The sequence below is a fragment of the Chanodichthys erythropterus genome, chromosome 2 (genome assembly GCF_024489055.1).
Source record: "Chanodichthys erythropterus isolate Z2021 chromosome 2, ASM2448905v1, whole genome shotgun sequence".
NCBI classification, from domain to species: domain Eukaryota; kingdom Metazoa; phylum Chordata; class Actinopteri; order Cypriniformes; family Xenocyprididae; genus Chanodichthys; species Chanodichthys erythropterus.
This window is the reverse complement of record NC_090222.1, coordinates 26,064,271-26,089,887: the sequence shown is the minus strand read 5'-3', so window position 1 is coordinate 26,089,887 and position 25,617 is coordinate 26,064,271. Positions and strand designations below refer to the sequence as shown.

Sequence of the window (25,617 nt, the reverse complement as noted above, 5' to 3'; positions counted from 1 at the left end):
ATGACCACATGTAGTCTACAAAACATTTAATACAATTTCTGAATAATTTCTGGTGGTTGTGCTTCTTATAGTCTCACTGATATTATATCACTAAGCAAGACTACTGTAATATCTTTGAATGTTGGTGACTTTGTGTTTAACAATTGTATTAATATTAATAAAATATAACTGAGTAAATTTAGTCAGTGTTACTGCTATTTAATGGCTAACACTCTGAAATTCGTGAATCTTGAACTGCAGCATTACAGAAATGATGTACATCACTATATTGAGTGATAATAGAAATACAAGCAAAAGCATAAAGATAAGCATGTCTTTTTTTTATTAAAAAAAGAAAAATTTCTGGCATATTTCCAGAATTAAATATAACAAACCAGCAACAACTTGGCAATATAAATGTCTGAATAAAAAAAGAGATCAATATCACTTCTCTTGTATATGTTCAGAATATGACACAAACACGTCTTTTAACACCATTTTAACTAACATATATATTTTCAAAAACTGATGATGTGTATTCCTTTAAGGAGAATTCCTTTTATCGTTTAAGGCAATATTTTATATATATATAAAATATAAAAAAGTGTTTTTTTTCTGACTTTGCACAGATTTGTAGAATATTTTATAGGTGTAGTGTTGTAAATTTTAGCTGCATCTAGCAGTGAGGTTGTGAAATGCAATATAGAGAAGGTACGGTGGCCAACACAGGACAAAGATGTCTGAGACAGCAGAGAGCAGCCAGTCAAGCAAACAAGCTCTGTAGAGCATGCAGTTTTTCCATTCAGGGCTAGAAACATGCCGGTGCAAAATGGCAACTTAACATGTAAGGAAACCCGTAGTGTATGTAGATAGAAATGGCTCATTCTAAGGAATAAAAAAACATAACGGTTCATTATGTAAGGTCTTTATACACCACTCAAAAACATAGCTATGTATAATATATTGCATTTCTGTCAATAGATCCTTCTAAAATTTACACATTGCACCTTTAAATTTAACAAGTTTTGTCCCTCATAAATCCATTAGAAATCTTCTTGTACCATAATGTCCTTCAGTCTGAACTTACGTTCCCCTCACAAGCCATCTCAATATGAGTAACTGTGCTAATTTTCATGATAAACTATAGGATATGATTTCTCATCAACAGTGAACGATTCCTTTCTGTGCTGATTCCATCCCTGTGACTGTCACACTGTAAGCATGGATGTTTTTCATGGACTGCAAATGTGAATGCAAGGATGCCATAAAAGGAGATTGCATCTGGCTCTTGGTTAATTAGTTAACAATCTCATTGAACTCATAGTATTGCTCCAGATCTGCGAAGATATCGTTTGGATTCCTGCAGGAGAGGTTGCAAAAGCAGGCGTTGATCCACATGTATTTCCAAGTAAAAACGGATCCATTTGGACACTCAAACTCCACCTCAATGGTCTTAGACTTGTAGGGGATGCAGCAGCGCTCATCAGTACAGACTCCACAGTACTTGGGCCAATACGCCTTCTTACTGATACAGCCTGAGATGGTGAAGTTCTGAAACTCTGGCTCACGGTAGATGTTCAGGCATTTTTTACCTGGCTGAGTCACAGACATGACAATCAATCAATCAATCAAATCAATCAATCAAATCAATCAATCAAATCAATCAATCAATCAATCAATCAATCAATCAATCAATCAATCAATCAATCAATCAATCAATCAATCAATCAATCAATCAATCAATCAATCAATCAAATCAATCAATCAATCAATCAATCAATCAATCAATCAATCAATCAATCAAATCAATCAGTCAATCAGTCAGTCAGTCAGTCAGTCAGTCAGTCAGTCAGTCAGTCCCGTCCGTCCGTCCGTCCGTCCGTCCAAAAATCATTTAGATCAGGGATGGGCAACTTCGGTGATGGGTGAGCAAATGAAATAGAATAGAAATTATTTCTTACTCTAAAGTGCTTGGTGATGTCGACCTCACAAGGTCGGAGGTTACACAGTCGAGTCTCTTTCTCCATCACACAGCCAGCGTTGTCATTAGAAATGCGCAATGATATGCCCCGTCCACAGGTCTTTGAGCAGGGACTCCATGGGGTAGTCTGGGTAATGCAATTTTTATGCCAAATATCATTAGTTGTGAGGGAGTCTGAAAAAGACAAAAGCAGAGATTTGTGAATGACGAGTAATTCAAAATGTAAGAGCACCAGAAGATGCTATAGTATTCGTATGGACATTTCAATCACCACCACACAAAACAATAACACACTGCTCACCCTCCTCAGGGGCGTGTCTGGGATTGGTCTTGCGTGGTTTACGGGACTCTTCACAGAACCATTTCTCACAACACTGGCCTGGGATTTTCACTCGCTTGGGCGACTGACACCAGACCCGGGGTGGCTGGTACTCGGTGCAGAGTGACACACATCCAATTGCCCCATTCACACACAGACAGCGGTACTTACAATTGGGCTGGAAACTTTGGCCATTACGATAAATCACGCCGTTATGCTCACATCCCGTTCCCATAACATCTGAAACACACAAGAGACTGGATCATTTTTTTCCTTTGAATCAAGGACAGAAAGAATACTTGTCAACTTAAAAGGTTCTGTTTTATGCCTGAGTACCAGTTTGACACAGAATAAGAAAAGAAGTACATATCGCATTTAATCTGCTGGTACTAAAAACTGTTGTAATTGTATAAATTTAATCTATGTATAATAATATTTACATAATTTTCAAATATTGTGGGGTCCAGAAGTCTAAGACAACATTGCCTGGGATTTAAAATTCATTATCAGTCAAATTATTATCCTGGTTATTTTTGTGTATATTTGTATAAATATTATATATAGAGAGAGAAAGAGAGAGAAAGAGAGAGAGAGAAAGCAATGGACATTTTCTCTGGCGTCTTAGATGCATTCCATCTTTTAAAATGTATTATCAGTCAAATTCTTCACATTTACACAAAATAAACATTTCTTGAAATTGCATTATAACAATGTCATTGTATATTTCATCTAATGCATATTAAATTAAGCCAAGTCAGTTAAAGAAAATGTGGGGTTCACTTACATGCACACACTCCTTTTTCGTACCTCGGCTTGTCAGCGCTGTAGTCACAGTAAAGTCCTTTATGATAGTCACAGGTATCTCTCTCGTTACAGGTTTCTCCCACCTGCTTGGCACAGGCCTTGCAGCAGTCACATCCATCTGTCAACAGGCTAACCCCATGTGGGCAAACAGGGGCACTCTTGGGGCACTTACAGGGCCATTTGCAGTATCGATTTCGGTTATAAGGGTCCAAATCTGTGGTCATAAGAGGAGAGTCTGTGGAGTTGTGGGAACTGGCCTGTGTGGAAGAGAAGAGAGGAACATGAAGAAGGTATGCCACCTTTAGCCACTTTGGGGCAACAGAGAGTTTGCTTAGAAATTACATTGAAATTGGGCCCTTCAAGGCTCCCGAAACTTCACTGCAGAGGATGCATTGGATTAGTTTCTAATATGAACAATAAGACAGCACATAATGAATTTTAAACTGAATTAATGTATTTCGAAACAAAAATGGCTCATTTGAACAGAGATACAATCAGAGAGAAATGCAACATTACTTTTAACATAAATTTTGATTTTTATACATCAAACACTGCCTGCAACAGTTTTGGCTCAGTCTCATTTGTTCTCTCGCTCCAGTCAATCAGACCGTGTTTCTCTCAAATTTCAAGGGAAACCCGGGTTAGAACACCAACGGATTGCAGAACAGAAGGGTAAAAGAGATGGGTACATCTCTGCCGATCCGTTCCAATCGTATGCGCTGATCCAGACCGGTTTTCAGTCTGTGACAAGCACAACTTGATGCATTAATTTCGTTGGCGAAGAACAAATATAATCCCAACAAACCGATTTTTGTGTGAGACTTAAGTGATTAATAATACATATTTATATAACCACAACATCACAATCTCGCGTAATTGATATCCAGGATATTACAGCACTTTTATTGCAAAGAATGTCAACAAATGTGGTAAAAAAAAAAAAAAAAAAAGACAAATTATGTATTACACTCTACCGAACGTCTAGACCAGTGTTACTCAAGCTTTGACTTGTGGCTGGCATGGCAAATAATACGGTGATATGACCTAACTTGAAAATGAGCGAAGCAGCCAGAAATCTGTCCCAATGGCTCTCTATGAGAGCGCGCTGCAGTTCCATTTTTCACCACAGATTTACGTTGGAAATTTGTGGGGCGCTGTAGAGCTAGGGAGGGCTCCACACACTATCCGAGACACCGGCTGCCCCGCTGAGTATCATAGATACATGCCTACCGAATCCATGCCTACATTTTAACATATCCTGCTCACTTTACGACTTAAAATAGACTAGAAAATACGAAAAAATCTCAACTATGAACATGATAAAGAGGAAACAAAGTAAACAGGATTGCAACAACAAGCTACAATTACAACATGAAGAAAGTCAAGGAAATGCATGCTTCCGCTCATCCTAGCATTAAGGATCCTGCTTTTTTTTTTTTTTTTTTTAAATAATCTCGTCTCAATTACAAATTTGACTGGTAAATGATAATTAATGTTTTTTTCACTGCCTTTTGTATTTATTGCATTGCATATTGTATGTTCAGGGATGACAGATTGATAAGCAGATATGCTATTTATGAACATGACAAAATAGTCATTTATAGTAAATACTATAGTGTTTTTTTAACTATACTAATGTAAAGTAGCCTACTTGAATTAAATTGTTGTGGCAATTCTATAGTTGCTGTGGTAGTAGTATAAACAAATTACTTTACCCAATACTTTATTAAGTTTTCTACAAGGTATATATTATAGGCTACTACAATACACTACAGTTCACTGTAGTAAAAACTAAAGTAGCCTACACTACAGTATTTATTACAGTTCACTATAGTTAATAGAATGCTGTAGCATTCATTAACAAAGTGTTGTAAATATAATATTCAGTATTTACTATATAAATTACTATAGTATTTTTTCATGTACTGGATGTAACTTTTGATACTTTGCGGTAAAAGCGTCTCTCCTATTGACTTTGTCCTATCAGTGTGGCTCTCATGAAAAAAATAGACAGTGAAGACCACACTGGTCTAGACTTGAAGCAACATTTCCGAGTGTAAACTATAAAATAATTCATTTGCTCTACTGTCAACATGGGTTGTAATGAATTTGCAAGTATTGCAATTTGTATGGATTTAAAAAACAAATACAAAAAAACAAATTATACGAAGGTACACGGACCGCTTTCCAAGACTCAGCGACGGTGTCTCTCACTGAGCGAAAAGGCAGCTCATAACAATAGTCTTGCTTTCTTTAATTGTGAAAAACCGGCTCCAGTTGTGCGAATTTTTACCTTAAATGCTGCATTAAATCAACAGTATGTGTTAAGACTCACCTGGTGCACCCTGGCTGTCAAAAGAATCCACAACAGGAGTCTCCACATTACTATATTCCTGAGAGAAATACATTGAAACAAGAAATGTTGTTTGCTACAGGTACAATCCACAAGCGTTCCCTCGTGGCGTCCACAGTGACACGCACAGATGTGTCGTTCAGTGTTACTGGAGTCTCGCTTTACGTCAGCCTGTCAGATTTAGTGGGAGTTTGCTGGAAGTTTTCCTTCAGTTCACTCCAGTTCAATCGTTTAGGGGGATGGAATCAAAATAAAACATCTGAATTATTTAGAAAGTGAACATTTCCAACAGTTATAGCTTATTATAAAATTACTAACATAGAAGACAAATGTTTAGATTTCTCACGTCGTAATTATGTCTTTGTTGACAGTGGTATAATTATGGCAGGACATGAAATCTAAGCAAGCCATTCATTCTGAAACCTCACTCATCCTTCAGAAGATAAAAGCCATATCATTTTTTTTATATACATCTAGAAGTGTTCATTTATTAATTTGATTTTGTTTTGCTTTTTTAATTAATTGCTTTTTTTAATTAATTGCTTTTTTAATTAATTTGATTTTCACTTCCCATCATGCTTTGCAAAGGGGCTGAACTAGGAGTGTAAATGTTGAAATAAAGTGTTATTTTAAGCAGTTTTTAGGAAGATGAGAAAATGGAAAGACTTTTTAATGTTTACTGTTCTATTGTGTTGGTATTTAAAAGTTTCTGTTAATTAATAGTTTTAGGGTTACCATTGTGGTGAATTGTTGCGCTTGTACTTGGGTTGAGGACCTGCTGTCTGATTTTCAAATGATTTTAATAAGAGAGTAATCATTGTGGTAGTGCTCTGGGTTGAATTTCCCTAAAGCATTGTAAACCTATGTTAATTGAAAACCATCGCCATCAATGAACTTATGATCAATTTAGGCTTTACAATGTTTTTGGTTAAAGCAATTTAGGATGAATCCAGTATCACATCTAAACTTGTAACACAGAACATCACAAAAGTTATATAAATCACAAAATTAAACAAGAAGAATTAATTGTAAAAATCAATGTATATGAAAATAATTTGTTTTTATTTATTTATTGCTTTTTATTTATTTTCCAAAACATTGTAAATTAGTTGGGCTGACACTATTAAATTAAGCTGTGCCCAACCATAGGAAATAAGTTGAATCAACCTTAATAAATTAAGTTGACCCAACGTAAGTACATTAAATTGGAATAACAGAATTGCATAATGCTGAAATAAAGCAACTTAATCATATGGAAATCCTTTCCATGATTTTTTTTTTATGTTCATTCAAAGAGGTTTTTTTTTTTTTTTTTTTTTTGAGTGCACACCCACCCACCCAAACCCAACATGAACCAGACAACTTAAATTCATAGTGTATGTGCAATGAGTTTTACAGAGTAATCTGTTTTTAACTCATTTAAGTCAAAGAATCTGATGAAGGACATTTAAGTATAATAATGTTATAGTCAGGATATTCCTTTTTATAAGCAGAGGGGTTAATGATTTAAATAGGAGAGGAAGATATTGATAATCCATAGTTAATTCATTACTCATATTGCTCTAACTGCTTGACTTTTGGACAGAAATCATTTCATACCAGGACAGAGAACTTTGTGTCCCCAAAATCCATTTCCTCCTACACAACTGGAGGTGATAGGTGTAAGAAAACAGATACTGGTAATACTAATTTTAAATTCTACTTAAATTTTGTTGCACTGGAAAATTGTTTGTAATTAAAAAAAAATAAAAAATAAAAATACACAAATTGGTTAGCTGTAACCTTATACAGTGACGAATTGTAAATGGTTTAACATTGCATTATTACCATATAATTTAGTGAATAACAGTAAAATGACATTCCCAGAAGTCCCTGCTTGATTTTGGTTCAAGTAGACTGACCTATTAACATTATATTACTTAATAAAATTTCAAACAGTAAGGAACAGCAATTAATTCAAAGAAATAAATATTGTTTTAAGTGCATTGCTTGCTGGGGAAAATGCATAACTGAATTTTAAAACTCACATGTGGTGAAGATTGAGCTCTTAACCGAGAAAACTAAAATAATGCAAAACAACAAATTGGTACATACTTGAAATATTTTTGAGGGGCATATACACAGCGTTTTGCAAGGTTTGTATGAAGTGCTTATATTTTGCCAAAACCTTGAAGTATGCACTAGGTTACTGCTGAGGTTTCCACTGTTTACAAATTAAAACCGACAGCTGGGCAGCCTGCCACCGATGCACTAAACAGAAGAACGGTAAAAATTCTAAACTAATCTCCTACAGCACAGACTAAAAAAAACCTTTAATATTTCAGCCTTTAATGTGCAACTTTGTTTCATAGTTCATGTGGAAGTCATTTTAAAATAGAGTGCCAAAATTTGAGAAAATGCCCCAACCTTGACTTTGTTCATATGGGTGAACGTAATCAAAAGTGTCCAGACAGCCAGAGCAGAACAGTCTAGACAAAGAGGAAAGGCTTCTTATAATCTCCAGGAATAAAGTGATAATTAGCATCTCAGAATAGCCCTCAGTCAGTGGCACACAAGCCTGTTGCAGCATCTGGAAACTTGCAGAAAGTGAAACGGTCAGGATTACTCATATGTTCTTCTGCCATTGGTCAGTCCTTATTCCATGTGACTGTATGATGTCTTCATTTAAAAAAAAAAAAAAAAAGGTTTCTCTCTGTGTATGCGGTATGTTGTTTTTAATATCTCTGTTGCACAATGCTGATTATGTTTATATTGCTGTGAAGAATAAACCAAAAGTGTTTTCAATGCAGTTTATTGCTTAAGTTCTACTATGAACGTTCAGTTATTCATAATCACGATGATTTACATCAATAGAAATACCAGAATGACAGAGCGCTAAGCCTGAAATGGTTCTGGAACAAACAATTACAAGAAAATCTGTAAATTTTGACACTAATTATAAGCATCTTTCTCAGATTGAGGTTTGTTTGGAGTCAGAGAGAAGCTGGCATTTGGGAGTGACTTGGGCTCTTGTGTTGGAGTTTGAATTCCTCCAGTACCTCCCACTGAAGTCCCACATGATAATTTGGCTGTGAAAACAAAGTCAAGTATTACCAAGTGCACAAAATCTTAAAGGTTATAAGCATTTATGACTGGTCAAAAAGGCCCGCTGTAATATTCCAATCTCTAAATGTAAAGACCACTAAGAGTTTATATGGATGTGTAGAGCAGTACTAACCGGTAGAGGTGGTCAGAGCCGGCACATATTGAGACCAGAAGGAACACTGAGGGCTCTGGAGGTTCTTGCGGTTACTGAGCGTAAAGGACAGCTCTTTATAGCCCCGTCCACCTGGGTGAGGCATGAACTGAGGCCATGGGGGCAACAGCTTACTGAAAGACGTCCTAGATGTTGCAAGAGGCAGGTTGGGGTTGCTGTGAAGAGCAGAGGAGAGATGAACAGGGCTGTGCAAAATCATTACAGTCGGTGTGAAATGAAAACTCACCCCATTTTCTAAATGCATGTAATTGATCTTATTGTGAAAAATTAATTCATGCAGGTTTCATTTTTTTGCCTTTTACTCTAGTGACATATGCAAGTTTTTTCCAATCATTTAGTCATCTTAACCCCCGCCCCTTTTTTCGATAATCCATTTCACTCAGACTTAAAGAAGAAAAGATCTGTCGCTACTTTAGTTACTTCGCAACTTTTAAAAAATATAAAAATGGTTGCTGATAAATACCCAGACTTTATGAAGTTTGCCATGTAGTTCATGATCTGCAGGGTAAGCGTTTTCTCTTTGGAGCTGAAGAGGTCGCGTTTTTCTGAAGCAAGAGGAACTCCGAAGAGGAACTGCACATCCATTGGAGCTGGCAGATCAACACTGTGACAAAAACATATTTAAAATACATAGAGATTCTTCTTGGACATGATGGGTGTTATTTTGAGTTATGTACAATCAGGTAAGTATGATATTACAGTGGGTACAGAAAGTATTCAGACCCCTTTAAATTTTTCACTCTTTGTTATATTGCAGCCATTTGCTAAAATGTTCATTTTTTCCCTCATTAATGTACACACAGCACCCCATATTGACAGAAAAACACAGAATTGTTGACATTTTTGCAGATTTATTAAAAAAGAAAAAATGAAATATCACATGGTCCTAAGTATTCAGACCCTTTGCTGTGACACTCATATATTTAACTCAGGTGCTGTCCATTTCTTCTGATCATCCTTGAGATGGTTTTGAGTCCAGCTGTGTTTGATTATACTGATTGGACTTGATTAGGAAAGCCACACACCTGTCTATATAAGACCTTACAGCTCACAGTGCATGTCAGAGCAAATGAGAATCATGAGGTCAAAGGAACTGCCTGAAGAGCTCAGAGACAGAATTGTGGCAAGGCACAGATCTGGCCAAGGTTACAAAAACATTTCTGCTGCACTTAAGGTTCCTAAGAGCACAGTGGCCTCCATAATCCTTAAATAGAAGATGTTTGGGACGACCAGAACCCTTCCTAGAGCTGGCCGTTCGGCCAAACTGAGCTATCAGGGGAGAAGAGCCTTAGTGAGAGAGGTAAAGAAGAACCCAAAGATCACTGTGGCTGAGCTCCAGAGATGCAGTCGGGAGATGGGAGAAAGTTGTAGAAAGTCTACCATCACTGCAGCCCTCCACCAGTCGGGGCTTTATGGCAGAGTGGCCCGACGGAAGCCTTTCCTCAGTGCGAGACACATGAAAGCCCGCATGGAGTTTGCTAAGATGGTGAGAAATAAGATTCTCTGGTCTGATGAGACCAAGATAGAACTTTTTGGCCTTAATTCTAAGCGGTATGTGTGGAGAAAACCACGCACTGCTCATCACCTGTCAAATACAGTCCCAACAGTGAAGCATGGTGGTGGCAGCATCATGCTGTGGGGGTGTTTATCAGCTGCAGGGACAGGACGACTGGTTGCAATCGAGGGAAAGATGAATGCGGCCAAATACAGGGATATCCTGGACGAAAACCTTCTCCAGAGTGCTCAGGACCTCATACTGGGCCGAAGGTTTACCTTCCAACAAGACAATGACCCTAAGCACACAGCTAAAATAATGGAGTGGCTTCACAACAACTCTGTGACTGTTCTTGAATGGCCCAGCCAGAGCCCTGACTTAAACCCAATTGAGCATCTCTGGAGAGACCTAATAATGGCTGTCCACCAACGTTTACCATCCAACCTGAGAGAACTGGAGAGGATCTGCAAGGAGGAATGGCAGAGGGTCCCCAAATCCAGGTGTGAAAAACTTGTTGAATCTTTCCCAAAAAGACTCATGGCTGTATTAGATCAAATGGGTGCTTCTGCTAAATACTGAGCAAAGGGTCTGAATACTTAGGACCATGTGATATTTCAGTTTTTCTTTTTTAATAAATCTGCAAAAATGTCAACAATTCTGTGTTTTTCTGTCAATATCGGGTGCTGTGTGTACATTAATGAAGAAAAAAAAAAGAACTTAAATGATTTTAGCAAATGGCTGCAATATAACAAAGAGTGAAAAATTTAAGGGGGTCTGAATACTTTCCGTACCCACTGTATATGTGTGGAATGAGAGGCACCTGTTGTAGGCAGCGTCCTCAGGTAGATAGTACATGTAAACACTGGACTGTGTGTTTGCTGCCCAGAATTCAGCCATGTCCACAGCTGGACAGATGATGAAGAGGTCTCTGTAGGAATAAAGGGCCATGATATAGATACATGCATGGCAAGATATATGTGCGTTTACAAAATTACAAATATTTTTTACATTGCACTGTTACTTACTATGGAGCTACATCAGCCAGAAGTTTCCATGCTGCCTGATATTAGATACTAAACTGGAGCTGGGCTCGGATTCAGTGAAAAATTAATTTTTCAATTAAATTGGTGGAACGAGTCATTTCTGTGTTTGTCCGTTTTATCACCATATACAGATCGGGTAGTATTGCAACAACAGGAAATGATGCTGAAAAGAGGACCAGGAAATGATGCTGGACATTTTATCAGAATCTTCAAGTTCTATTCTAGTTATCAGGTTCTTCATGTTCTATTCTAGTTTTAAAAAGTCCCTTTGCTGTTTGTGTTGCTATGCTGCCGTGTGTGCAGCAGGTCAGAGGGGTGTGTCATGTGTGTTGGTCAGGTTTGGTCTGTACTATATCTGACACTAGTGATTATGTGGGCAGTCAGCTTATCCTCTTTCTGAACTACATTCTGAGCTTCGGACAATTCAGAGAAAGAAGCAGGAATTTCAGGACATAGATCAAAGGAAAATGTGAAATTGCCCTTTAGAGATTAGCTAAAAGCTAAAGACCAAATCTCATAGTAATACCAGTGTCGTAGTAGAAATTAAATTTTTGATTTTATTATTTGAACTTTATTCTAGTATATGAACTGAAAAAAGGGTGCAACACTCACTCTTGCAGCGCTCTAAGTTTATTAATTAAAAAAACATGACGTTTCGGCTGTTCAAGGCCTTCATTAATCACATTAAATTTTACTCCACATTTCTTAGTTTGGCTATGTTTCCAACAGTGAACAATGCAGTGTTTGGAGATTTGATCTGGTAATCACAAAACAGCAATAAATCAGAAAAAAAAGACCTTTTTAGTTAATTTAACTCTTTTCAGCTGACTAGCAAGATTCTACATGCTAGTCCTCTGAACTCATATTTTAGTAGAATCTCTCCTCTTCAGAATAATATAGTAATGTTTGACAGAAACCGAGCTCAAGAAGGTTATATACGCTATGTATCATTCACAGCTGGGTAATTTCTGCCCTAACCTATATTAAGTAGATAAACAAGTAGGTAGATAAATTAAGTAGGTATCCGAATGGTCTTCCTCCATGTTACTTAAAATGCTATAAAATTGGTCTCAGATCAGTGATGAGTGACGACTTCTGCTAGGACTGTTTTAAACTCTGTTTTAAACCCAGATATACCATTTCCTTCCTCTTTGCCACAAACACTACAGCCTCCCCACCCACAGTGAATGTAAGACATGCACGGTTGAAGCGCAGAGTCCTACCCTAAGGCTCAAAATGATTTTGACTCTGGATTCCTCTGCATTCCAGACCACTTAACATTTTTTTTCTTCAAGGATCTGAACAAACATTTGTTCACTTATCGAAGGGCAGCTGTGAACACATTGAGATTTGCTATTGTTCATTTTGGCATCTAACTAAAAAGTTTGCAAATAGCTTTCCAAGCTTTACAAACAAAAAGCTGATTATGGCTTTTAAATTCAATTAAAAATGTCTTTTTAATAGTGCTTTCACATGGCGTGAACAATTTTGGCTACTTTGGGACCACATCAGTAAAGGAAAATGTAGAGAATAAACAACCATTCAAAAGTTTGGTTGATATGATATTTTAATGTTTTTGAAAGAAATCTCTTATGCTCACAAAGGCTGCATTTATTTGGTGAAAAATACAGTAAAAACAGAAATATTTTAAATAATTTTAAATAACTGTTCTAATTTAATATATTTTAAAACATAATTTATATCTGTGATGGCAAAGCTGAATTTTCAGCATCATTACACCAGTCTTCAGTGTCACATGATCCTTCAGAAATCATTCGAATATGCTGATTTGGTGCTCAAGAAACATCTCTTAAAGGGTTAGTTCACCCAAAAATGAAAATTCTGTCATTTATTACTCACCGTCATGCCGTTCCAAAACCTTCGTTAATCTTCGGAACACAAATTAAGATATTTTAGTTGAAATCCGATGGCTCCATGAGGCCTCCATAGGGAGCAATGACACTTCCTCTCTAAAGATCCATTAATGTACTAAAAACATATTTAAATCAGTTCATGTGAGTACAGTGGTTCAATATTAATATTATAAAGCAACGAGAATATTTTTGGAGTGCCCAAAAAAAAAAAAACTTATTTTTTAGACTTATTTAGTGATGGCCGATTTCAAAACACTGCTTCAGAAAGTTTCGGAGCACAAATGAATCAGTGTATCGAATCTGCTATTCGGAGCGACAAAGTCACGTGATTTCAGCCGTTGGCAGTTTGACACGTGATCTGAATCATGATACGATACACTGATTCATGACGCTCCATATCTTCCTGAAGCAGTGCTTTGAAATCAATAAATAAGTTGTTATTTAGTTTTTTTTTGGCGCACCAAAAATATTTTCGTCGCTTTATAATATTAATATTGAACCATATCTTATATTTTAATTAATATCTTAATTTGTGTTCCGAAGATGAATGAAGGTTTTGCGGGTGTGGAACGGCATGAGTAATAAATGACAGAATTTTCATTTTTGGGTGAACAATGGAAACCATTGTGCTGCTTAATTGTTTTGTATATCAATACATAATATATATATATATTTTTTCAGGATTCTTTGATTAATAGAAAGTTCAAAAGAACATAATTTATTTGAAATGGAAATCTTTTGTGACACTATAAAAGCTTTTAATGTTACTTTTGATAAGTTTAATGTGTCCTCACTGAATAAAAGTATTAAATAAAAAAAACATTTTAAAAAACTATTCAACGGCAGTGTAACTTTGATACCTGGGAGGTATGCTTTCTCTGCAACATTCTTATAATGACAAGAAAATATACTTCTGTTCTGTAAGACATTTGACCTCTTACCTCGTAGCGTTTTCCAGAGCACGAGAGAACACATTGTATCCTGAGGGTGTGGGGGAGTGCTGCAAAGAGTAGAACCAGGTCGCTGCCTCCTTCACGAAAGCATTAGCATCATCTCCACCCAGAGAGTTAGACAGGGCCGCGTAAAATGCCGTCTTACTGTCAGCCCTTCCCTGAAGCTGCTCAAAATTCTTCTCAAACAAATGAAACAGAAAAGTGTCAATAAGAAAATGTCACAGTATTCTATTAAAGCCACCCTATTAAAGAATATTCTAAACAATTAATTAAATTTTTATCTAACCACATTTCCTCTCGCTCATTGCTCTTTCTGATATATTGTGTCCTGACCTTAATGTTCTTGGCTCTGCTGATGAGGCCGTCTTCAATGGATGAGCCCAGAAGTATTTCAACTCTGTGGAAGCGTCCGGCCTGAAGTACCACAGAAGGATTCTCCCGAACTACATTTCCATCAACCACCGGTGACCAGGCCTGCAGGGGACCACTCACAGCTAGCAACTACACACAAACACACCAAGAGACATGTTAAAAAAACAAAAGTAATGATCACTTTTTGACCATTTTATGCTTTTTCTTCACAAAATGTGACTCATTGTACCTTGGTCTGGGCGGCATTGATGCTCTGAGCCGGTTTGCTCCTTAAACAGGTAAGCATCTGTGTAGTATCAGCATCCGAGCAGCTGAGTTCTCTAGCCAGAGATGCAGTTTGCGCTTGGGCTTTAGATGTACTCATTACAACAGCAGGCGAAAACACCGATCCACCCTACAAGCATTCAACAGCATAGTTTAGCATTGCATGTGACCACTTAAAATGTATCTGGATTTTTAGTCAGGGTTTTTTGTTTTACTTTTAAAGTCATTTTGGAGAACTGAGAGAGAATTCGGCCACATAAACACATAACACATTATATTAATGCATTATGGTTCAGAGTTCAGACTAAAAAAGACTTTTCAAAACAGAAAATCATGAAACCATGAGTAGTTTGTTTGCATACGGCTGCTATTTATACACATATTTACCAGAAGCTGCATACATAGAGCATATCTAAATGAATTTGCATGCGAATATGAAGCCTTTTCATTTCAGCACTTCCTATTTTTGCTTATATGTGTAGTGGAAAGTGTGGTGAGACACAGCTTCCCTGTTTACTAGGGCCATGCCCTTAAAGCCTTATCAGTGGAAAGTTGCAAAACAGAACAATAGCAGAATCTAATGACACAATTTGCACAGAAGAGGAGATTGTCTCAGTTGAGACAGACATCTGATGGCTGATTGGATGTGGTAAATCTGTAGGAATAGAAATCGGTGGGATATTGACAATGGGAGCCGCCCAGGCAAGCCAAAGAACCCCAGAGGATTTCAGACAAACTAGCACTTATGAAGACCTTCCACGGAGAGGTACGAAAATGCTGAGCACTGTTTGAGTGTCTGAACGTATGAGTGGTTTCAAGTGACTTTTCTAGTTATTGTAGGCAGATGGCACATATTTTCGATCATTTACAGATGTGAAGAGACTCAGACTGTATTAAAACATACAGATATCAGTTCTCTTTCTGGGCTGAATGTGCAGTGTGTGGGCTGTCCATGAACTGAAGTAATATTCAAACTTCTCTTTTTGGTCAAAAACAAATGAAGTTATTCAAAACAGATGTGTCCAACCTAAAAAATATTTAGTATGGACACAAATGTGCAAAATTATCTGGTAAAACCCATAACCGAATGGTGATAAAAACATTAGATGTTTGTTTTTCTGTTTAGTCATTGGTCTTGACTTCAAATGATTAAAAAAGTTAGCTTAGAGGCTAATGGAGTCTATTGGCTAATTACTTCCTGATATTGCAACATACAAAAATGACTAATAATAAACATCCAAACACAATGTTTGTTTCATTAGCAAGAATCAAAGAGCTACTTTGTGTTTCTTTGATATAAGAAAAAAAATCCTTTTTTTTTTTGCCAAGATTCAGATGCAATATTTTCTATTTTACAGTGCATGAGAATGACACAGCAATAGTGTTGGATAACTATCCTCCTCCTGATATCTGCGAGCCCATATTTCGAATGGGAGATTGGCTGAAAATAGTGTCTGAGTAAGCATTAGCGTTTCATGTTTCATGCGTGTAACAGTAAAACCTGTCTTTTAACATATTTTACAAGATTATTACACAAATAAACACATATACTGCCATCCAGAAGTTGACGTTTGGTAAGATTTTTTAAAATGTTTTTGAGAGTTGTCTATGCTGACCAAAGCTGCATTTATTAGATTAAAAAATACAGTAAAAACAGTAAAAAAAACAAAACAAACAAAGCTTTGGAAGCATCAATATAACTGATCAATATAAAGTTGAATAGAAGCTGAATTCCTTGCTGAACAGAAGTATTAATATATTACTGACACCAAACATTTTAACAGTAGTGTTTATGGTGTGTAAACTTTTAGGTTCTGAAGTGTTAGTATTCAACTATATTTTATAGCAATAACACTGACAGTTGCTGGGCTCAATGTGTGAATGCACAACTGACCACAAAACCCTGCAGCCAGTGTTAGCATTAACACTACCGTCTGCTGTTTAACACACACACAAACTGTTTTTCACTGAATAGTTTTTTTGTGATAATTATACTTTTTGATAAATATACTTAAAATGACAAGAAGCATAACTGTTCACCTCATTTTCTTTCAGGGAAGGGTATTGGTGGAAGGTCTACTCAGTCAACACTAAGGAAATGAACTTTATACCGCACTGTCATGCCTCAAAAGTCTACCATGGGTAGGTTCTGAATTGCAAACTGTACTAGCAAATTGTCAGTTAGCTTCCGCTAGCTGTTTAAGTGCTAATGATAACATTCTCATTTGTCTCAGCTGGCTATTTGAAAACGTTTCCAGACCAAAAGCTGAGGAACTGCTTCGACTCCCAGGAAACCGAGTGGGGTCGTTCCTGATAAGAGAGAGCACAAAAGGTCAGAATACATCTTAAAAATGAACATTAAACTCTGGTCTAGTCTCACACAACCAGACAGCATAAGGTCTGGTCCATATTGCAGCTTATTCTGGACGAGAACTGTCCACTAAACTGTCTCACAGAAAGAATTTTATAAATAGATTAACTTAAATTATCTACTAAATAATGTTTTTGGATTATCCAATAATATGGTTGTTGCTACAATCTTCTTGCATGTATTTCTGTAGGCATGTACAGCTTATCTGTGCGCCACAGAGCTATTAAGCATTACCGGATAGTTCGAATGCCAAACAACTGGTACTACATCTCTCCACGCCTCACATTTCAGTGTCTGGAAGATCTGGTCAACCACTACTCTGGTAAATCATGCAATACACCAAAAAAACAACCAATGGTCATTTGTGCCGTTTTAGTGTAAAAGACGGTCAATTTATCTGTTTAATGCAGATTTTCCCCTCTTGCTCTTGTTTAGATATAGCAGATGGCCTGTGCTGTGTTCTTACTGGCCCATGTTTGACTGTCGGTGAAACACCTCTGAGTCTCCCATCGACTGAGGGGAGAAAATTATCTTTTGACTGGAGAGCAGTGAACAGGTAATAAAATAAGTAAAATTGCTGAAATTTAGTCCTGAAAGGGACAGTTCACCCAAAAATGAAAATTCTGACAGCATTCATGCTATCCCCGATGTATATGACTTTCTTTCTTCAGATAAACACAAACAAAAATTTTTAGAGTACAAAAATCCATCTGTGTAAATCCATATAATGCCATTGAATGGGTGCCGCTTGGTTGACACATGAACAACCACACACAGTGACTGACAGTGATCCAAAGTTGTTACAACATTGTGCTCATGAATGCTCTTGTGACAGTAGACCTGAAGCAATGATTTATAGATATAAAAAGTCAAAAATACTAGTATTTTTTAGTATTCATATACATTGGAGACAGCATGAGGGTGAGTAAATTTACATTTTTGGGTGTACTATCCCTTTACCTAGGTATCTCACACACAGTATCGTTCAAATGTTTGGGGTCAGTATGATTTTTAAAATGTTTTTGAAAAAAGTCTCTTATGCTCACCAAGGTTGCATTTATTTGATCAAAAATACAGTAAAAACTGTAATATTGAGAAATAGTATTACAATTAAAACATTTTGTAGCAATGTAAAGTTTTTACTGTCACTTTTGATCAATTTAAGGCATCCTAGCAGAATAAAATATCAATTTCTTTAAAAAAAAATCTTACTGACAGCAAACTTTTGAATGGTAGTAGTGTATATCTTGTTTCTCCACTAAAACTGAGATTCACATGATCAGTGTTTGAACTATCATATGAACATGGAAGAACTTTAAATACTGTAAATCTCTTCAGACAAAATCTATAATACTGATACACTTTCCCTTGCACAGCGCCGAGCTCGTCCACCAGAGTACAAGCCCTTCAGCTGTCAGCTATGGGGTTCAGAACAGTGTCTCTTCCTACCTGTCTTTGCTGGGAGAGCAGGAAAAGCCAGTGAGAAAGAAATTTAGTTTGAAGAAGAAGAGGTGGAAGTCTGTCTACTTAATGCCGAACCACCAGCTTGACAGTTTGGCCACTGTGGAAGACAACTATGAAGAAGTGCTTTGATAGATATAAAGCTGATTCATTCAAGGAGCTAATATATAAAGACACTGAAAGAGACTGCATTTTTTTGTCAGAGAAACACTTGGAATACTTCAAATAGTTCCTTAAAAGCACATTTTTATTCAGAGGGCTTACAAATGAGTGTTTTAAGATGCTTGTGCAACCATGATTCTTTTTTTTTTTTGGACTGGAGAAGAGTGATTTTAGTTTAAATGTGACCTCAGACATTAGTCTTGTTACACAAAACAGTGGTGTCGTATAACCGGCAGTGGGATCTCAGAGTTCTGTTCTTACCATAAGTAAAGCTCGGCTGAAGAGTGATGAAGCTGACGGCGAGGTGAGATGAAGGCTCGCAATGTCGGCTCCGTTTCTCTCTGCCCCTATTGTGACTTTAGTGGGGTCTCCTCCAAACAGAGCAATGTTTTTCTGAACCCAACCCAGAGCAGCTGCCTGGTCTTGCAACCCATAATTCCCCGGCACAGCACTGGAACCTATACAGAGTGAACAGACTTTAATTCATGAGGCACATTCTGTAGCTCCAAGTGTATTTTCCACTCATAGATCAAAACTATCACTCTAGAAGATTTGCAGTAAATTACTGAGAAATTACCTTTGCATTATAATCAGCATGTGAAAGTCCATCCATTATAGAGACAACAAAAATAATTATAATTATTATTATTTTTTTTTAAATGTTTAATCAAATCTTCAAAGCTCCACAAGGGTTTAGCTGGGAAACTCAAGAAGGCCAATCAGGCTTCTGCACAGCTTTCACTGTGTGTTGTTTTTGGATGGACAGTGAAAGCTCATCCTGGCAGACCAGTCAAAGGCACCAGTTAGGCCCCCTTTTCAAACTTACTCAACCAATGTTGGCAAAGGGGAAAAGAATCTGAATATTTTCACAACCACTGTGTGGAATGGAACTTCTCACATGGACCTTACGTAACTATATTCCATAACCATATTCCATTCCATTTTTTGGAATTCCATTTTATGGAATAAATTATCCTGTTTTTGCATTACGTCATTTTGTTCTAACTTAACAGAGCTTCCAGGACAAGGTTTATTTCCAGTGTAGAATATATTATAAAACTTTGTCTCCATAACATTGAGGTTCATTCCTTAAAACTTTTCAGGACTTTTCAGCACAAATGCCAAGTGCTATTCTATTTTTTGTTGCAAGAGAATAAACATAAATAATAAGGGCAAATAAAAATATTTTTTACTAAAAAAGATTATATTCAGGGCTCATAATCTGTGTTATTTACCAGATTTTATACTATTGCTCAACAAAAAAAAAAAAAACTGTTTAACTTGAAAAGTGTGTTGTCAGTGAGTTTGTTTTTTTTTGACAGAAATTAATACTTTTCAACAAGGATGCATTAAATCGATCAAACTTTTACACCATAAAAAAAGATTTCTATTTCAAATAAATGCTGTTCTTTTGAACTTTCTATTAATCAAATAATCCTGAAAAATGCATTACAGTTTCCACAAAACTATGAAGCTGCTCAACTGTTTTCAGCATTGATAATTATAATAAATGTTTCTTGAGCACCAAATCAGAATATTAGAATGATTTCTGAAGGATCATGTGACTGAAGACTGGGGTAATGATGCTGATAATTCATCTTTGCCACCACACAAATAAATTACATTTAAAAAAAAAATTGTGGGGCTTGCTACAGTCTTGGAATATTATCAAGGTGAATATATGAACATTTGTGTATACTATGTGTGTTCTTTGTGTACCTGCACTGAGGAATCCGAAAGCAGCCACTCTGAAACTGGCTGTCACTACAATTATGTTGCCAACAGCAGCGAGGTAAGAACCATCTAAGAGACCCGATCCAGAGTTGTGGAAGAAAACCAGAACCGGCGAATTCTTTCCCTGTGACAAAACAGAAAATTTATACTATCAATTGCCAATGTTTGCATTCACAGTCAGCAGATGCAGTGGTTTATGAAAGCAGTATTAACATATGTAAAAGTTCATGACACACAGTGAGGTCAGATTTTGATGGTCCCCTTTAGACATTATGCTGACTATACGTAACGATGCACCTAAATGTCAACTAACTCTCATTAGAGTATTATTTGAGTATTAATTTATGTACTTATGCATCTTTGAGATCTTGAGTATGTCATGTGGGTCTTACCACACTATTAGCAACAAACACATTGAGGTACAGACAGTCTTCACTGGAGGTGGAGTCAGTGGGGTCACCAGGCTGAAGACAACTGGATCTAAAAGTTTTAATCAAACAAATCAGATCTTACACCAGAAAAGTGACTTTATTCTTTCTGCAAAAAGGCAACCTGTCAGTATATTGAGGGTATACATGTATGCTCATTTTTCAGAACATACATTTATACTCTCACAATCTGCAACCAAAGTTGTTCACGTACCGGGAAAACGTGGCATTCCAGGTTCCGGTCCAGTCAGCTGGCTGTGGAGGGCTGAAACGGAGCTCTCCAATTGGTGGACGGGCATAAGGGACACCCAGGAAGTAGGTCACACGCTTGCTATCTGAGGCAGTTATCGGTTTCACATCACTCTCTCCGAGTAGTGAGCCGTGATCAGGGATCAAAACAGAAGTCAGCTCTGGTTGTAAACCTATAAAGAAATGTTCAAACATCTCTGTTTTTTGGGTGAAAGACATCAGAAACACTCTGAACTGGTTAAGACTTGAGTGAATTGAAGAATATTTTGTTTTAAGGTGTCACCTGTCCTGATGTAAACAGATTGAGCAGGTTCTTTGATAACTAGCAAGCAGCGCTGGCCGCTGGTGGTAGGAAGGCAGGTGTGTGTGTCTGGATACATCACACATCTCATGGCTGACTCTCTGCTATCGATAGACACGGCTGAGCAGGACTCACTTTCCTCACAGGCTGCAAAAGACAAGAAAGTTAACAGAACCCAATTATATCCACATACAGCTGTATTGTAAATAATAATAAAAAAAAAACAGACACATATTCAATTATTATATAATTGTGATTATTATTAATAATTAAATACAAAAAATTAAAATAAATTAGTAATTTTTGCATATTAGTATGGTTGAAGTGGATCATTGGTTAATAAAGTGAGATTAAATACATAAAGTATAAGTGAGATTGCACTTCACTGTTTTTGTTCATTTTGAGTAATATTGAATCTGTTTTTTGTTTTTTTTTGCAAGTGTGATGAGTATGTCCTTGCTCGCATTTATTCAAAAACTATAATAACCATCATGTTCACACAACACCTCTTCAGTAACTTGTGTTACTTATTTGAAAAAGTAATACTTGACAAAAGTAATCTGATTATGCAACTTAAGTTACTTGTAATGCGTTACCCCCAAAACTGCTGAATACTGGAGTAAAGGCTGCTGAAAATTCAGCTATGCCATCACAGGAATAAATTACATTTGAAAAAAAATTACATTAGATAACATTAATTTTAAATTATAATAATATTTCACAATATTATTGCTATTTTTGATCAAATAAATGCAACTTTGGTACGCATATGAGAAACTTCTACATGCGTTCAGCATGTAATATGTGCCTCTATCACATTAGATTCCTGTAAAAATTCTGAGGGGAAGAAAAAAGAAAAAGGGATAGATAGAGAGAGATGTTACCAGAAAGACACCAGGCTCTGACTTTATCCAGGTCCTTGGCAATGTCTCTGCTTATGTGGACAATGTCAAAATCAGAAACAGACGAATCCACCTGCACAGAGGCACCATCCAACCGCTTCCAGATCTTCAAATCAACTGTTTGAAAATGAGCAATATAAGATCCACAACATAAATTAAATAAAATTAATATAAAACAAAAATTAATTAATTTATTCATTAACAAGTCTCTTACCATTCTTTATGGGAGAGCGGAGACTAAATGGTGGACACACACTGGGATTCTTTATCCATTGGTTCACTACAGAGACACACTGATGTTTAAAATATTTACATACTGAGAATTCTGATGAGTACTGATGAGTTTGAGTGTGTCAGTTTGAAAAGGCACTTGGATTTCAGATATACCTGGCTTTTCATACCAGCCATAGGGATAGACTTCAGTCTGCACTTTGGATGGGGAGCAGTCCTGAATTCTCCAGTTAGTGCTGTCATTCTCACCACAAGTCTGGATACCCAGACTATTTAGAGTTAGACACAACACATCTGATCCTGTACAAAGGAAAAACAGAGACCAACTGTGAGCGGTTTCATTCAGATATGACATATCACATGTTGTATGTTTTAAGTGAACGAGCAAGATGAAATAATTCATCTGAATGTCAAGGTTGTTCTTTCATACCATGTACACCTGAATCTTGGACATATCCTATGCCACGACAGCATGGATCTTTATCACACCGCCTCTCACACTCAAAGAACCTGCTCAAAAATTCAAACAGCATTATTCATAAGGGAAACATGTAAACTGAGATGGAAAAACAAATTTTTGGCTTTCCCCTCACCCTTCTGTGATAGATTTACTGGACACACTGACTCGACTGCGTACAGAGTAAGACACCATCTTCTTAAAAGGAACACGGCTGTAGAAGCTCTTCACACTTCCAGTCAGAGAAACTGCACAAGAAAAAGAAAGTGATGAGCACATTATCTGTCTTGAACAAAAGCATTTTGGCATAACAGTTGGTAAAAAGAGTATTTTTTTAACCAATTTTACAAACAGAAACATCCATTTGGGGCAAAAAACGAACTGTTTGCTAATTATGAGAGGTTCTTTGATTCCCTCAGTACAAGCTAAGATAAAACGCTGGCTCAAAAAAATGGAAAATCTCTTTTACAACATTGAGAAAACCCTTTACGGCAGATTTCCACCTAGGCAGCATTATTTTCCACCCTTAAACATCATCAACAGATGGACCACATGTTAAGAGTTTATGATCACACCTTTTTGTTGTGGACTACTTTATAGGCCATGAAACATTCAATTCCCTGTGATCCCCTATTATGACTGAAAATCACTGCACTTGTGTTCCAGGAACACATAATAAGACTATCAAATCTAAATATACTTGTTTTGTTATTTTAAAGATACTTAACACATACACTACCATTCAAAAGTTGATTGTCAGGAAGATTTGTTTTTTTGTTTGTTTGTTTTATTCAGCAAAGACATTCAATTGATCAAAAGTGATGTGACAGTAAAGACATTTACAAATTTACAAAAGATTTCTATTTCAAATGAATACTGTTCTTTTGAACCTTCTATTCATCAAAGAATACAACAGTTTATTGGTTCTATATAAGGTTTTATAACTATAACATCATTTTTCTTTTAAATTATTCCCATATAATCATCTCTCCAAACACAGACAGAGGCTTGTACTAAAAAAAAAAAAAAAAAACTTCTCTATGTAAATTCCTTAATAGTCCACAATAAAGAGTCCTTTTTAAAGGAAAGCTAAAGAGCAGTCAAAGTCTTTGCTATGCAGAGGAATGAATGACTGAGGTAATCTGAGAGACACTTCATCTGTCCACTTCTGTTAAAATAAATTACTTGTGATTCCACATGGTTTAAATCCTAGAGCTGTTCTGCAGTTTGGACAGACATCCAAAATAACCACATTACTGTGTGGTCACTCACTCACTTAACCAAATCTTACGTAACACTCCTTTTCCATTTCTAATCAAAAGGCTAACAATGAACATCATGCATAAACCACAGTTATACAGGCAGTCTCTACCATGCGCTTTTCTTTCAAAGGAAACTAATTCTGACACCTAGAGGAGTAGTACAAAAGAGGAATGGTGTAGAATGGAGCAGATGTCATGGTGTTGAATGGTGTTGATTTTCAAAACTAAATTCAAAATTAAAACAAGATATATGTACATAAGTATATAATGATAAAATCATAAACCATGGTCAGACTAGCACACATTTTAGATCCCTATGAAATCACATTTCAATTTCAGTATTCTTGTAAAATTATTATATGTGCTAAAAGTGATTTTCTTCTTTTTTCCCAATGGTTTGTTTTTTCAAAGTCAATGTTTAGGAGTGCACTAGCACCAAAACTAATAGAAATGGACTAAACCGCAACAAAATCAACTAAAATCTGGTGAGTTTTGCATGAACTCAACTTAGCATGACAGCATGACAAGCAAGAATGCTCTGAATTTGAGCCAGTGGAATTTCCATTAGACTTTAAACTTAACGGGTCATAAAACCCTAAACTACATCTTCTGAGATAGTGTATAGATAAGATAGACAGCAGCAGCATAAAGCGGGTGTCAAATGTTAAGACATCACTGTCAACTGTACAAGTTGCAAAAGCTGTCATGTAGATTTTAACAGGTCCATTGGTTCAGAATAGGTGTTATAGTCATAGGAGAATAGTCATTTTGTTTGCTTCCATGTACCGCAGACAGCATGAGCTCACTGCTGTCTGCACGCCACATGGGTGAAGTGGAGTTTTGCCACTTCAACTCAATGAAATGTTCTCTGGTCATGCAGACAATTCCTGTTACCACTAGCTAAAAAAATTCATAGGCACGGCTCATTTTCATGGCTACTGAACAATGCATTGCATATAAAGGCAAAATTAGGATAATGCTCCAGTCTATACCATTAACAGTAGCAAAACAAGTAAAGCTAACCCAGGTAGTAAGTGTACATTTCTCTCCTCACATAAAATAATCATAGTATTTTTAACTGAATCAATTCATGTTCATTATGTTCTTATTTGGAGAAGTAGCAGTATAATAAGTGCAATAATCTGCTTTGTGTTGGTGTCTTAAAGGTGTAGCACTTCAGGCACCGATGTAACCAATCAGGATGCATAACTAAAACTAAACAGAAGAACTAATACATGCATGTATACATTATACATGCATATTGCATATATACATGGTAAGACAATAAAAAAAAAAAAAAAAAATCATTATCCATCATCATAGTCTCATTTTGCCCTTTCACCCTCTGTCTTTGTCAAACTCATGC

General features: G+C 36.5%; 3 protein-coding genes across 4 annotated transcripts in view; 1 reads left to right on the top strand and 2 right to left on the bottom strand.

The window, feature by feature from the left end:
• Positions 1-644: 644 nt before the first annotated feature.
• On the bottom strand, positions 645-5,552 carry ccn4b (cellular communication network factor 4b). Of its 2 annotated transcripts, none has more exons than XM_067406717.1 (5): positions 5,419-5,552; positions 3,064-3,340; positions 2,262-2,519; positions 1,941-2,134; positions 645-1,575 (listed from the first exon to the last, which is right to left on the bottom strand). In XM_067406717.1, exons 1-5 carry the CDS (start codon positions 5,464-5,466, stop codon positions 1,276-1,278), a joined length of 1,077 nt encoding a protein of 358 aa, XP_067262818.1. In that variant the 5' UTR covers positions 5,467-5,552; the 3' UTR covers positions 645-1,275. The 2 variants fall into 2 exon arrangements, with proteins under 2 accessions (XP_067262818.1, XP_067262827.1); XM_067406726.1 differs by having other exon boundaries at positions 2,451-2,519.
• A 2,675-nt stretch (positions 5,553-8,227) lies between these two features.
• tg (thyroglobulin) overlaps positions 8,228-25,617 on the bottom strand; it is a 39,641-nt gene continuing 22,251 nt past the window's right edge. Inside the window, exons 32-48 of the mRNA XM_067394646.1 lie at positions 23,126-23,237; positions 22,963-23,042; positions 22,689-22,832; positions 22,516-22,581; positions 22,284-22,418; positions 21,382-21,546; positions 21,064-21,271; positions 20,814-20,901; positions 20,407-20,545; positions 18,949-19,145; positions 14,659-14,823; positions 14,391-14,558; positions 14,046-14,233; positions 11,008-11,115; positions 9,156-9,296; positions 8,654-8,847; positions 8,228-8,504 (exon numbers count right to left, since the gene is read on the bottom strand). Coding sequence (XP_067250747.1) covers positions 8,368-8,504; positions 8,654-8,847; positions 9,156-9,296; positions 11,008-11,115; positions 14,046-14,233; positions 14,391-14,558; positions 14,659-14,823; positions 18,949-19,145; positions 20,407-20,545; positions 20,814-20,901; positions 21,064-21,271; positions 21,382-21,546; positions 22,284-22,418; positions 22,516-22,581; positions 22,689-22,832; positions 22,963-23,042; positions 23,126-23,237 — 2,435 coding nt within the window. The 3' untranslated portion in view covers positions 8,228-8,367. The remainder of the gene's footprint in view (positions 8,505-8,653; positions 8,848-9,155; positions 9,297-11,007; positions 11,116-14,045; positions 14,234-14,390; positions 14,559-14,658; positions 14,824-18,948; positions 19,146-20,406; positions 20,546-20,813; positions 20,902-21,063; positions 21,272-21,381; positions 21,547-22,283; positions 22,419-22,515; positions 22,582-22,688; positions 22,833-22,962; positions 23,043-23,125; positions 23,238-25,617) is intronic.
• On the top strand, positions 15,191-18,922 carry LOC137034077 (src-like-adapter). Its single transcript, XM_067406684.1, has 7 exons — positions 15,191-15,459; positions 16,052-16,151; positions 16,749-16,835; positions 16,928-17,025; positions 17,255-17,386; positions 17,500-17,620; positions 18,441-18,922. Exons 1-7 carry the CDS (start codon positions 15,381-15,383, stop codon positions 18,655-18,657), a joined length of 834 nt encoding a protein of 277 aa, XP_067262785.1. The 5' UTR covers positions 15,191-15,380; the 3' UTR covers positions 18,658-18,922.